Below are 14,937 nucleotides of genomic sequence, written 5' to 3'. Positions count from 1 at the left end.
AGGTGTCATTGTTAAGACAAACATCGACATGACAAATCCATAAGGAGATGGCAAGAGAGTAGAAACAGACTGGCACCCAGGGCAGATGACCATCCATCCCCCAGACGACCATCCATCCCCCAGACTACCATCCCCCAGACTACCATCCCCCAGACTACCATCCCCCAAGACTACCATCCCCCAGACTACCATCCCCCAGACTACCATTCCCCAAGACTACCATCCCCCAAGACTACCATCCCCCAAGACTACCATCCCCAAGACTACCATCCCCCAAGACTACCATCCCCCAGACTACCATCCCCCAGACTACCATCCCCCAAGACTACCATTCCCCAGACTACCATTCCCCAAGACTACCATCCATCCCCCAGACTACCATCCATCCCCCAGACTACCATCCCCTAGACTACCATCCCCCAAGACTACCATCCCCCAAGACTACCATCCCCTAGACTACCATCCCCTAGACTACCATCCCCCAAGACTACCATCCCCCAGACTACCATCCCCCAGACTACCATCCCCCAAGACTACCATCCCCCAGACTACCATCCCCCAAGACTACCATCCCCCAGACTACCATCCCCCAGACTACCATCCCCCAAGACTACCATTCCCCAGACTACCATTTCCCAAGACTACCATCCATCCCCCAGACTACCATCCATCCCCCAGACTACCATCCATCCCCCAGACTACCATCCATCCCCCAGACTACCATCCATCCCCCAGACTACCATCCCCCAGACTACCATCCCCCAGACTACCATCCATCCCCCAGACTACCATCCATCCCCCAGACTACCATCCATCCCCCAGACTACCATCCATCCCCCAGACTATCATCCATCCATCCATCCCCCAGACTACCATCCATCCCCCAGACTACCATCCATCCCCCAGACTACCATCCATCCCCCAGACTACCATCCATCCCCCAGACTATCATCCATCCATCCATCCCCCAGACTACTATCCATCCATCCATCCCCCAGACTATCATCCATCCATCCCCCAGACTACCATCCATCCCCCAGACTACCATCCATCCCCCAGACTACCATCCATCCCCCAGACTACCATCCATCCCCCAGACTACCATCCATCCCCCAGACTATCATCCATCCATCCATCCCCCAGACTACTATCCATCCATCCATCCCCCAGACTATCATCCATCCATCCCCCAGACTACCATCCATCCCCAAGACTATCATCCATCCATCCATCCCCCAGACTACCATCCATCCCCCAGACTACCATCCATCCCCCAGACTACCATCCATCCCCCAGACTACCATCCCCCAGACTACCATCCATCCCCCAGACTACCATCCCCCCCAGACTACCATCCCCCCCAGACTACCATCCATCCATCCATCCCCCAGACTATCATCCATCCATCCCCAGACTACCATCCATCCCCCAGACTATCATCCATCCATCCATCCCCCAGACTATCATCCATCTTCCAGACTACCATCCATCCCCCAGACTACCATCCATCCCCCAGACTCCCATCCATCCCCCATCCATCCCCCAGACTACCATCCATCCCCCAGACTACCATCCATCCCCCAGACTACCATCCATCCCCCAGACTACCATCCCCCAGACTACCATCCCCCAGACTACCATCCCCCAGACTACCATCATCCCCCAGACTACCATCCATCCCCCAGACTACCATCCATCCATCCCCCAGACTACTATCCATCCATCCCCCAGACTACCATCCATCCCCCAGACTATCATCCATCCCTCCCCCAGACTACCATCCATCCATCCCTCAGACTACCATCCATCCCCCAGACTACCATCCATCCATCCCCCAGACTACCATCCCTCCCCCAGACTACCATCTATCCATCCCCCAGACTACCATCCATCCCCCAGACTACCATCCATCCATCCCCCAGACTACCATCCCTCCCCCAGACTACCATCCCTCCCCTAGACTACCATCCATCCATCCCCCAGACTACCATCCCTCCCCCAGACTACCATCCCTCCCCCAGACTACCATCCCTCCCCCAGACTACCATCCTCCATCCATCCCCCAGACTACCATCCATCCCCCAGACTACCATCCATCCCCCAGACTACCATCCATCCCCCAGACTACCATCTATCCATCCCCCAGACTACCATCCATCCATCCCCCAGACTACCATCCATCCCCCAGACTACCATCCCCCAGACTACCATCCATCCCCCAGACTACCATCTATCCATCCCCCAGACTACCATCCATCCCCCAGACTACCATCCATCCATCCCCCAGACTACCATCCCTCCCCCAGACTACCATCCATCCATCCCCCAGACTACCATCCATCCATCCCCCAGACTACCATCCATCCACCCCCCAGATTACCATCCATCCCCAAGACTACCATCCCCCAGACTACCATCCATCCCCCAGACTACCATCCCCCAGACTACCATCCATCCCCCAGACTACCATCTCCCAGACTACCATCTCCCAGACTACCATCCCCCAGACTACCATCCTCCCCAGACTACCATCCCTCCCCCAGACTACCATCTATCCATCCCCCAGACTACCATCTATCCATCCCCCAGACTACCATCTATCCATCCCCCAGACTACCATCTATCCATCCCCCAGACTACCATCTATCCATCCCCCAGACTACCATCTATCCATCCCCCAGACTACCATCCCTCCTCCCCAGACTACCATCCCTCCCCCAGACTACCATCCCCCATCCATCCATCCCCCAGACTACCATCCATCCATCCCCCAGACTACCATCCATCCCTCCCCCAGACTACCATCCATCCATCCCTCAGACTACCATCCATCCATCCCTCAGACTACCATCCCTCCCCCAGACTACCATCCATCCCTCCCCCAGACTACCATCCATCCATCCCTCAGACTACCATCCCTCCCCCAGACTACCATCCATCCCCCAGACTACCATCCATCCATCCCCCAGACTACCATCCATCCATCCCCCAGACTACCATCCATCCATCCCCCAGACTACCATCCATCCATCCCCCAGACTACCATCCCTCCCCCAGACTACCATCCCTCCCCCAGACTACCATCCCTCCCCCAGACTACCATCCATCCCCCAGACTACCATCCATCCATCACCCAGACTACCATCCATCCCTCCCCTAGACTACCATCCATCCCCCATCCATCCATCCTCCACTCCTCTACCATGTCATTCTTCCTCTCTCCCTCTCCTTCTTTCCCTTACTCTGTGTTTCCTTGTGTTCCTCCACTTCTGGTTCTTCATTAAAGCTTCCCAACTTTCTGGTCGCCTAGTGACACTCCCCTGTACAACCTGGAGCCCTGCGAGCCGCTGCCGTTTGACGTGGCACGCTTCCGAGGTCTCACCGCTTCCCTGCTCCTCGACCTCACCTATCTCACCTCCATTCACGAGGACGCTGGGAAGCTGAGCGCACGGCGCCACGAGAAGAAGCACCGTAGCGTCGGAGGTCACGATACGACGACGACGACGACCGCTACGACAAACGACGACATCAACAACAAAACTAGTGAGACCGAGCAGAGCCACCAACACAGGCTCTCCCCAGACCTCAAAGACACAACCACAACGGGGACCGTCACCACGACGACAACCTCTGATCTGAGAGTGTCACACAGCCTGGACGAGGTCAAAGCTCACGCGGTGCCCAACTCGAAATCAGAGAGCGAGATCTCCTCCTGCGCCTTGGACTCCCAACACCAGGGCGGAGGAGGACCAGAGACCCTCTCCCCTGCTCCTCAGACCCCCCAGGAGGGCAACAGGAGGAAGGGCCAGGAGGGCCGGGGCCACGATGGCTCTCCCTCCTCGGGGGTCAGTCAGTCTGAGATCCATGCGGTGCAGCTGTCCTACCTCTACCTGGGGGCCATGAAGGCCCTCAGCACCCTGCTCTCCTGCTCCAAGTATGTTGAGCTGCTGCTCATACCCAAGGTTAGTAATCTTTCATCAGGGTTGTGGGTTCGAATCCCGCATTGCTCTCACATCATAGAGTACCTCTCTGAGAAATGGCCCCAAATATACTACTAAATGTGTTTAGTCAATCAAAGTGTCTGCTATTGGCCCACTCTGTAATAGGTCCAGGTTCAATCAAAGTGTCTGCTATTGGTCCACTCTGTAATAGGTCCAGGTTCAATCAAAGTGTCTGCTATTGGTCCACTCTGTAATAGGTCCAGGTTCAATCAAAGTGTCTGCTATTGGCCCACTCTGTAATAGGTCCAGGTTCAATCAAAGTGTCTGCTATTGGCCCACTCTGTAATAGGTCCAGGTTCAATCAAAATGTCTGCTATTGGTCCACTCTGTAATAGGTCCAGGTTCAATCAAAGTGTCTGCTATTGGCCCACTCTGTAATAGGTCCAGGTTCAATCAAAGTGTCTGCTATTGGCCCACTCTGTAATAGGTCCAGGTTCAATCAAAATGTCTGCTATTGGCCCACTCTGTAATAGGTCCAGGTTCAATCAAAGTGTCTGCTATTGGCCCACTCTGTAATAGGTCCAGGTTCAATCAAAGTGTCTGCTATTGGCCTACTCTGTAATAGGTCCAGGTTCAATCAAAGTGTTTGCTAACGGCCCACTCTGTAATAGGTCCAGGTTCAATCAAAGTGTCTGCTAACGGTCCACTCTGTAATAGGTCCAGGTTCAGCCGGAGCCTGCTAACGGTCCACTCTGTAATAGGTCCAGGTTCAGCCGGAGCCTGCTCCCAGTGGACACAATGCAGACCTGAACGCCGGGTCCACCCCTAGTGGCGCAGCGCCCTCGCCCGTGTGCCAGGAGGAAGTTGAGATGAGGGCGGCACTGCAGTTCCTGATGCGTCACATGGTCAAGCGGGCCGTGATGAGGTCACCCATCAAGCGGGCGTTGGGATTGGCCGATTTGGAGAGGGCTCAGGCCATGATCTATAAATTGGTGGTCAGCGGGCTGCTGGACGAACACTGCAGTGAGGGCAAGGCCAGACCTGGTGAGTAACACAGAGATAAATAACATGCTGTTTGTTAGGGAAGGCTTTTCCATCTCTGGCCCTGGACTGGGGTCTTCCTGGGGTCTTCCCTGTAGTAACTCTGTAGTAACCCTGTAGTTACCCTGTAGTAACCCTGTAGTTACCCTGTAGTAACCCTGTAGTTACCCTGTAGTTACCCTGTACTAACTCTGTAGTAACTCTGTAGTAACTCTGTAGTAACCCTGTAGTAACCCTGTTGTAACCCTGTAGTAACCCTGTAGTAACCCTGTTGTAACTCTGTAGTAACACTGTAGTAACCCTGTTGTAACCCTGTAGTTACCCTGTAGTAACCCTGTAGTAACCCTGTTGTAACCCTGTAGTTACCCTGTAGTAACCCTGTTGTAACCCTGTTGTAACCCTGTTGTAACCCTGTTGTAACCCTGTAGTAACCCTGTAGTAACCCTGTAGTAACCCTGTTGTAACCCTGTTGTAACCCTGTTGTAACTCTGTAGTAACCCTGTAGTAACCCTGTAGTAACCCTGTAGTTACCCTGTAGTAACCCTGTAGTAACCCTGTTGTAACCCTGTTGTAACCCTGTTGGAACCCTGTTGGAACCCTGTTGTAACCCTGTAGTTACCCTGTAGTTACCCTGTAGTAACCCTGTTGTAACTCTGTTGTAACTCTGTAGTAACTCTGTAGTTACCCTGTAGTAACCCTGTTGTAACTCTGTAACTCTGTTGTAACTCTGTAGTTACCCTGTAGTAACCCTGTTGTAACTCTGTTGTAACTCTGTAGTTACCCTGTAGTAACTCTGTTGTAACTCTGTAGTAACTCTGTAGTTACCCTGTAGTTACCCTGTAGTTACCCTGTAGTTACCCTGTAGTAACCCTGTAGTAACCCTGTTGTAACCCTGTAGTAACCCTGTTGTAACTCTGTTGTAACCCTGTAGTAACCCTGTAGTTACCATGTAGTAACCCTGTAGTAACCCTGTTGTAACCCTGTAGTAACCCTGTTGTAAACCTGTAGTAACTGTAGTAACCCTGTTGTAACCCTGTAGTAACCCTGTAGTAACTCTGTAGTAACCATGCTGTAACCATGTTGTAACCCTGTAGTAACCCTGTTGTAACCCTGTAGTAACTCTGTAGTAACCCTGTAGTTACCCTGTAGTAACCCTGTAGTAACCCTGTTGTAACCCTGTTGTAACCCTGTAGTAACCCTGTAGTAACCCTGTTGTAAACCTGTAGTAACTCTGTTGTAACCCTGTTGTAACCATGTTGTAACCCTGTAGTAACCCTGTTGTAACCCTGTAGTAACTCTGTAGTAACCCTGTAGTAACCCGGTAGTAACCCTGTAGTAACTCTGTAGTAACCCTGTAGTAACCCTGTAGTGACCCTGTAGTAACTCTGTAGTAACCCTGTAGTAACTCTGTAGCAACCCCGTAGTAACCCCGTAGTAACCCTGTAGTAACCATGTTGTAACCCTGTTGTAACCATGTTGTAACCCTGTAGTAACCCTGTTGTAACCCTGTTGTAACTCTGTTGTAACTCTGTTGTAACTCTGTTGTAACCCTGTAGTAACCCTGTAGTATAACTCTGTAGTAACCCTGTAGTAACCCTGTAGTAACCCTGTTATAACCCTGTAACTGTGTACTAAGTGTGTGTGGTCTCTCTCCCGGTGTGTTAGCTGATCCAGAGTGTGAGGAGGGTGCGCAGGGAGAGCAGCAAGCCCAGACCCCCATCACCACCAGCCCCTCTGCCTCCAGCACCACCTCCTTCATGAGCTCCTCTCTGGAGGACACGACCACAGCCACTACACCTGTTACTGACACAGAGACTGTCCCTCCCTCAGAGTCCCCTGGGGTCATGCCCCTTAGCCTGCTCAGGTATATAGAACCTCTACACACACACACACACACACACACACAGTCACTCACTCACTCACTCACACACTCACTCACTCACTCACTCACTCACTCACTCACTCTCACTCTCACTCTCACACACACACACACACACACACACACACACACACACACTGTGGATACCTTTTTAAAGTCAAGGCTTTTATTCCAATGCCTGGTCTTTACAGGCAGATGTTCTCCAGCTACCCGACCAGCACTGTGCTGCCGACGCGTCGTGCCCAGACGCCCCCGGTGTCTTCTCTCCCCACGTCTCCCTCTGATGAGGTGGGCCGGAGACAGAGCCTCTCCTCCCCTGAGACACAGACCTCCAGACCAGCCAACAGGACAGGGACATGTATGTATTACAGACACACACACACTCACTCACACACTCACTCACACACACACACACACACACACACTCACTCACTCACTCACTCACTCACTCACTCACTCACTCACTCACTCACTCACTCACACACACACACACACACACACACACACACACACAGACACACACAGACACAGACACAGACACAGACACAGACACAGACACAGACACAGACACAGACACAAACACATAGACACATAGACACATAGACACATAGACACATAGACACAGACCTCCAGACCAGCCAACAGGACAGGCTCATGTATGTATTACACACCAACCCCCCCAGTCCTGTTTGTCTCTGTATGTGATGGTAACATCCTGTTTGTCTCTGTATGTGGTGGTAACATCCTGTTTGTCTCTGTATGTGACGGTAACATCCTGTTTGTCTCTGTATGTGATGGTAACATCCTGTTTGTCTCTGTATGTGATGGTAACATCCTGTTTGTTTCTGTATGTGATGGTAACATCCTGTTTGTCTCTGTGTGTGATGGTAACATCCTGTTTGTCTCTGTATGTGATGGTAACATCCTGTTTGTTTCTGTATGTGATGGTAACATCCTGTTTGTTTCTGTATGTGATGGTAACATCCTGTTTGTCTCTGTATGTGATGGTAACATCCTGTTTGTCTCTGTATGTGATGGTAACATCCTGTTTGTCTCTGTATGTGATGGTAACATCCTGTTTGTCTCTGTATGTGACGGGAACATCCTGTTTGTCTCTGTATGTGACGGGAACATCCTGTTTGTCTCTGTATGTGACGGTAACATCCTGTTTGTCTCTGTATGTGATGGTAACATCCTGTTTGTCTCTGTATGTGGTGGTAACATCCTGTTTGTCTCTGTATGTGATGGTAACATCCTGTTTGTCTCTGTATGTGATGGTAACATCCTGTTTGTCTCTGTATGTGATGGTAACATCCTGTTTGTCTCTGTATGTGATGGTAACATCCTGTTTGTCTCTGTATGTGATGGTAACATCCTGTTTGTCTCTGTATGTGATGGTAACATCCTGCTTGTCTCTGTATGTGATGGTAACATCCTGTTTGTCTCTGTATGTGATGGTAACATCCTGTTTGTCTCTGTATGTGATGGTAACTTCCTGTCCTGTACTTGTCCTCTCCAGCCCTGTCGGACCCCAGCAGCAGACTGTCCACCTCCCCTCCCCCCCCGGCCATCGCTGTGCCCCTCCTGGAGATGGGCTTCTCTCTGAGGCAGATCACCAAGGCTCTGGAGACTACAGGGACAGGTACAGACTTCACTATACACTACCTTATACCAAGACTACAGGTACAGACTTCACTCTACACTACCTTATACCAAGACTACAGGTACAGACTTCACTCTACACTACCTTATACCAAGACTACAGGTACAGACTTCACTCTACACTACCTTATACCAAGACTACAGGTACAGACTTCACTCTACACTACCTTATACCAAGACTACAGGTACAGACTTCACTCTACACTACCTTATACCAAGACTACAGGTACAGACTTCACTCTACACTACCTTATACCAAGACTACAGGTACACACATCACTCTACACTACCTTATACCAAGACTACAGATACAGACTTCACTCTACACTACCTTATACCGAGGCTCTGGAGACTACAGGGACAGGGACAGACTTCACTCTACACTACCTTATACCAAGACTACAGGTACAGACTTCACTCTACACTACCTTATACCAAGACTCTGGAGACTACAGGGACAGGGACAGACTTCACTCTACACTACCTTATACCAAGGCTCTGGAGACTACAGGTACAGACTTCACTCTACACTACCTTATACCAAGACTACAGGTACAGACTTCACTCTACACTACCTTATACCGAGGCTCTGGAGACTACAGGGACAGATACAGACTTCACTATACACTACCTTATACCAAGACTACAGGTACAGACTTCACTCTACACTACCTTATACCAAGACTACAGGTACAGACTTCACTATACACTACCTTATACCAAGACTACAGGTACAGACTTCACTCTACACTACCTTATACCAAGACTACAGGTACAGACATCACTCTACACTACCTTATACCAAGACTACAGGTACAGACTTCACTCTACACTACCTTATACCAAGACTACAGGTACAGACATCACTCTACACTACCTTATACCAAGACTACAGGTACAGACTTCACTCTACACTACCTTATACCAAGACTACAGGTACAGACATCACTCTACACTACCTTATACCAAGACTACAGGTACAGACATCACTCTACACTACCTTATACCAAGACTACAGGTACAGACATCACTCTACACTACCTTATACCAAGACTACAGATACAGACTTCACTCTACACTACCTTATACCAAGACTACAGGTACAGACTTCACTATACACTACCTTATACCAAGGCTCTGGAGACTACAGGGACAGGTACAGACTTCACTCTACACTACCTTATACCAAGACTACAGGTACAGACTTCACTCTACACTACCTTATACCAAGACTACAGGTACAGACATCACTCTACACTACCTTATACCAAGACTACAGGTACAGACTTCACTCTACACTACCTTACACCAAGACTACAGGTACAGACTTCACTCTACACTATCTCATACCAAGACTACAGATACAGACTTCACTCTACACTACCTTATACCAAGACTACAGATACAGACTTCACTCTACACTACCTTATACCAAGACTACAGGTACAGACTTCACTCTACACTACCTTATACCAAGACTACAGGTACAGACATCACTCTACACTACCTTATACCAAGACTACAGGTACAGACTTCACTCTACACTACCTTATACCAAGACTACAGGTACAGACATCACTCTACACTACCTTATACCAAGACTACAGGTACAGACTTCACTCTACACTACCTTATACCAAGGCTCTGGAGACTACAGGGACAGGTACAGACTTCACTCTACACTACCTTATACCAAGACTACAGGTACAGACTTCACTCTACACTACCTTATACCAAGACTACAGGTACAGACATCACTCTACACTACCTTATACCAAGACTACAGGTACAGACATCACTCTACACTACCTCACACCAAGACTACAGGTACAGACATCACTCTACACTACCTTATACCAAGACTACAGATACACACTTCACTACCTTATACCAAGACTACAGATACACACTTCACTACCTTATACCAAGACTACAGGTACAGACATCACTCTACACTACCTTATACCAAGACTACAGGTACAGACTTCACTCTACACTACCTTATACCAAGACTACAGGTACAGACTTCACTCTACACTACCTTATACCAAGACTACAGGTACAGACTTCACTCTACACTACCTTATACCAAGACTACAGGTACAGACTTCACTCTACACTACCTTATACCAAGACTACAGGTACAGACTTCACTCTACACTACCTTATACCAAGGCTCTGGAGACTACAGGGACAGGTACAGACTTCACTATACACTACCTTATACCAAGACTACAGGTACAGACTTCACTCGACACTACCTTATACCAAGACTACAGGTACAGACTTCACTCTACACTACCTTATACCAAGACTACAGGTACAGACTTCACTATACACTACCTTATACCAAGACTACAGATACACACTTCACTACCTTATACCAAGACTACAGATACACACTTCACTACCTTATACCAAGACTACAGATACAGACATCACTCTACACTACCTTATACCAAGACTACAGGTACAGACTTCACTCTACACTACCTCATACCAAGACTACAGATACAGACTTCACTCTACACTACCTTATACCAAGACTACAGGTACAGACTTCACTCTACACTACCTTATACCAAGACTACAGGTACAGACTTCACTCTACACTACCTTATACCAAGACTACAGGTACAGACCTCACTCTACACTACCTTATACCAAGACTACAGGTACAGACATCACTCTACACTACCTTATACCAAGACTACAGGTACAGACTTCACTCTACACTACCTTATACCAAGACTACAGGTACAGACATCACTCTACACTACCTTATACCAAGACTACAGGTACAGACTTCACTCTACACTACCTTATAGACTTCACTCTACACTACCTTATACCAAGACTACAGGTACAGACATCACTCTACACTACCTTATACCAAGACTACAGGTACAGACCTCACTCTACACTACCTTATACCAAGACTACAGGTACAGACATCACTCTACACTACCTTATACCAAGACTACAGGTACAGACATCACTCTACACTACCTTATACCAAGACTACAGGTACAGACATCACTCTACACTACCTTATACCAAGACTACAGGTACAGACATCACTCTACACTACCTTATACCAAGACTACAGATACAGACTTCACTCTACACTACCTTATACCAAGACTACAGGTACAGACTTCACTATACACTACCTTATACCAAGGCTCTGGAGACTACAGGGACAGGTACAGACTTCACTCTACACTACCTTATACCAAGACTACAGGTACAGACTTCACTCTACACTACCTTATACCAAGACTACAGGTACAGACATCACTCTACACTACCTTATACCAAGACTACAGGTACAGACTTCACTCTACACTACCTTATACCAAGACTACAGGTACAGACTTCACTCTACACTATCTCATACCAAGACTACAGATACAGACTTCACTCTACACTACCTTATACCAAGACTACAGATACAGACTTCACTCTACACTACCTTATACCAAGACTACAGGTACAGACTTCACTCTACACTACCTTATACCAAGACTACAGGTACAGACATCACTCTACACTACCTTATACCAAGACTACAGGTACAGACTTCACTCTACACTACCTTATACCAAGACTACAGGTACAGACATCACTCTACACTACCTTATACCAAGACTACAGGTACAGACTTCACTCTACACTACCTTATACCAAGGCTCTGGAGACTACAGGGACAGGTACAGACTTCACTCTACACTACCTTATACCAAGACTACAGGTACAGACTTCACTCTACACTACCTTATACCAAGACTACAGGTACAGACATCACTCTACACTACCTTATACCAAGACTACAGGTACAGACATCACTCTACACTACCTCACACCAAGACTACAGGTACAGACATCACTCTACACTACCTTATACCAAGACTACAGATACACACTTCACTACCTTATACCAAGACTACAGATACACACTTCACTACCTTATACCAAGACTACAGGTACAGACATCACTCTACACTACCTTATACCAAGACTACAGGTACAGACTTCACTCTACACTACCTTATACCAAGACTACAGGTACAGACTTCACTCTACACTACCTTATACCAAGACTACAGGTACAGACTTCACTCTACACTACCTTATACCAAGACTACAGGTACAGACTTCACTCTACACTACCTTATACCAAGACTACAGGTACAGACTTCACTCTACACTACCTTATACCAAGGCTCTGGAGACTACAGGGACAGGTACAGACTTCACTATACACTACCTTATACCAAGACTACAGGTACAGACTTCACTCGACACTACCTTATACCAAGACTACAGGTACAGACTTCACTCTACACTACCTTATACCAAGACTACAGGTACAGACTTCACTATACACTACCTTATACCAAGACTACAGATACACACTTCACTACCTTATACCAAGACTACAGATACACACTTCACTACCTTATACCAAGACTACAGATACAGACATCACTCTACACTACCTTATACCAAGACTACAGGTACAGACTTCACTCTACACTACCTCATACCAAGACTACAGATACAGACTTCACTCTACACTACCTTATACCAAGACTACAGGTACAGACTTCACTCTACACTACCTTATACCAAGGCTCTGGAGACTACAGGGACAGGTACAGACTTCACTCTACACTACCTTATACCAAGACTACAGGTACAGACTTCACTCTACACTACCTTATACCAAGACTACAGGTACAGACCTCACTCTACACTACCTTATACCAAGACTACAGGTACAGACATCACTCTACACTACCTTATACCAAGACTACAGGTACAGACTTCACTCTACACTACCTTATACCAAGACTACAGGTACAGACATCACTCTACACTACCTTATACCAAGACTACAGGTACAGACTTCACTCTACACTACCTTATAGACTTCACTCTACACTACCTTATACCAAGACTACAGGTACAGACTTCACTATACACTACCTTATACCAAGACTACAGGTACAGACATCACTCTACACTACCTTATACCAAGACTACAGGTACAGACCTCACTCTACACTACCTTATACCAAGACTACAGGTACAGACATCACTCTACACTACCTTATACCAAGACTACAAGTACAGACATCACTCTACACTACCTTATACCAAGACTACAGGTACAGACTTCACTCTTCACTACCTTATACCAAGACTACAGGTACAGACATCACTCTTCACTACCTTATACCAAGGTTCTGGAGACTACAGGTACAGACATCACTCTTCACTACCTTATACCAAGGCTCTGGAGACTACAGGTACAGACTTCACTCTACACTACCTCATACCAAGACTACAGATACAGACTTCACTCTACACTACCTTATACCAAGACTACAGGTACAGACTTCACTCTACACTACCTTATACCAAGACTACAGGTACAGACTTCACTCTACACTACCTTATACCAAGGCTCTGGAGACTACAGGGACAGGTACAGACTTCACTATACACTACCTTATACCAAGACTACAGATACACACTTCACTCTACACTACCTTATACCAAGACTACAGGGACAGACTTTAAGTCAAATGTTATTGGTCACATAGTTAGCAGATCTTATTGGTCACATGGTAGGCAGATGTTATTGGTCACATGGTCAGCAGATGTTATTGGTCACGTACACATGGTCAGCAGATGTTATTGGTCACATGGTTAGCAGATGTTATTGGTCACGTACACATGGTTAGTAGATGTTATTGGTCACATGGTCAGCAGATGTGATTGGTCACATGGTTAGCAGATGTTATTGGTCACATGGTTGGCAGATGTTATTGGTCACATGGTTAGCAGATGGTATTGGTCACATGGTTAGCAGATGGTATTGGTCACATGGTTGGCAGATGTTATTGGTCACATGGTTGGCAGATGTTATTGGTCACATGGTTAGCAGATGTTATTGGTCACATGGTTAGTAGATGTTATTGGTCACATGGTTAGCAGATGTTATTGGTCACATGGTTGGCAGATGTTATTGGTCACATGGTTAGTAGATGTTATTGGTCACATGGTTAGTAGATGTTATTGGTCACATGGTTAGCAGATGTTATTGGTCACATGGTTAGCAGATGTCAGCGAGTACTACTGTTAGGCTGTTACCCCCCCCCCCCCTGTTAGCAGCAACACTGACGTTTAATTCGCCAACAGTACGTCATCAGTTCCTATCTGCCGCCCCCCCCCCCTTCCCCTCCCTAGGTACTCGTGGCGAGGCTGACGCCCAGAACATCACGGTACTGGCTATGTGGATGATAGAACACCCCGGAACAGAGGAGGACGAGGACGAGAGCCGAGGACGAGGGTCAGACAGCTCCTCGTGCCCGGGGGCCACAGCCTCGGGAGGGGGTAAGAGTC

At 47.9% G+C, this 14,937-nt stretch overlaps 1 protein-coding gene across 1 annotated transcript in view; it reads left to right on the top strand.

Annotated features, from left to right (window-relative positions):
- The window catches only part of LOC129846928 (probable E3 ubiquitin-protein ligase HERC1), a gene marked incomplete at both ends in the record, with an annotated part of 100,203 nt that overhangs the window by 68,476 nt on the left and 16,790 nt on the right, over positions 1-14,937 (top strand). The window contains 6 exon segments of the mRNA XM_055914744.1: positions 3,311-3,962; positions 4,703-4,985; positions 6,648-6,846; positions 7,053-7,219; positions 8,381-8,503; positions 14,782-14,937. The exon segment at positions 14,782-14,937 is cut by the window's right edge and continues 79 nt beyond it. Coding sequence (XP_055770719.1) covers positions 3,311-3,962; positions 4,703-4,985; positions 6,648-6,846; positions 7,053-7,219; positions 8,381-8,503; positions 14,782-14,937 — 1,580 coding nt within the window.

Source organism: Salvelinus fontinalis, unplaced genomic scaffold, assembly GCF_029448725.1.
Source record: "Salvelinus fontinalis isolate EN_2023a unplaced genomic scaffold, ASM2944872v1 scaffold_0657, whole genome shotgun sequence".
Classification (NCBI taxonomy): domain Eukaryota; kingdom Metazoa; phylum Chordata; class Actinopteri; order Salmoniformes; family Salmonidae; genus Salvelinus; species Salvelinus fontinalis.
This window is presented reverse-complemented; position numbering and strand designations above follow the sequence as displayed.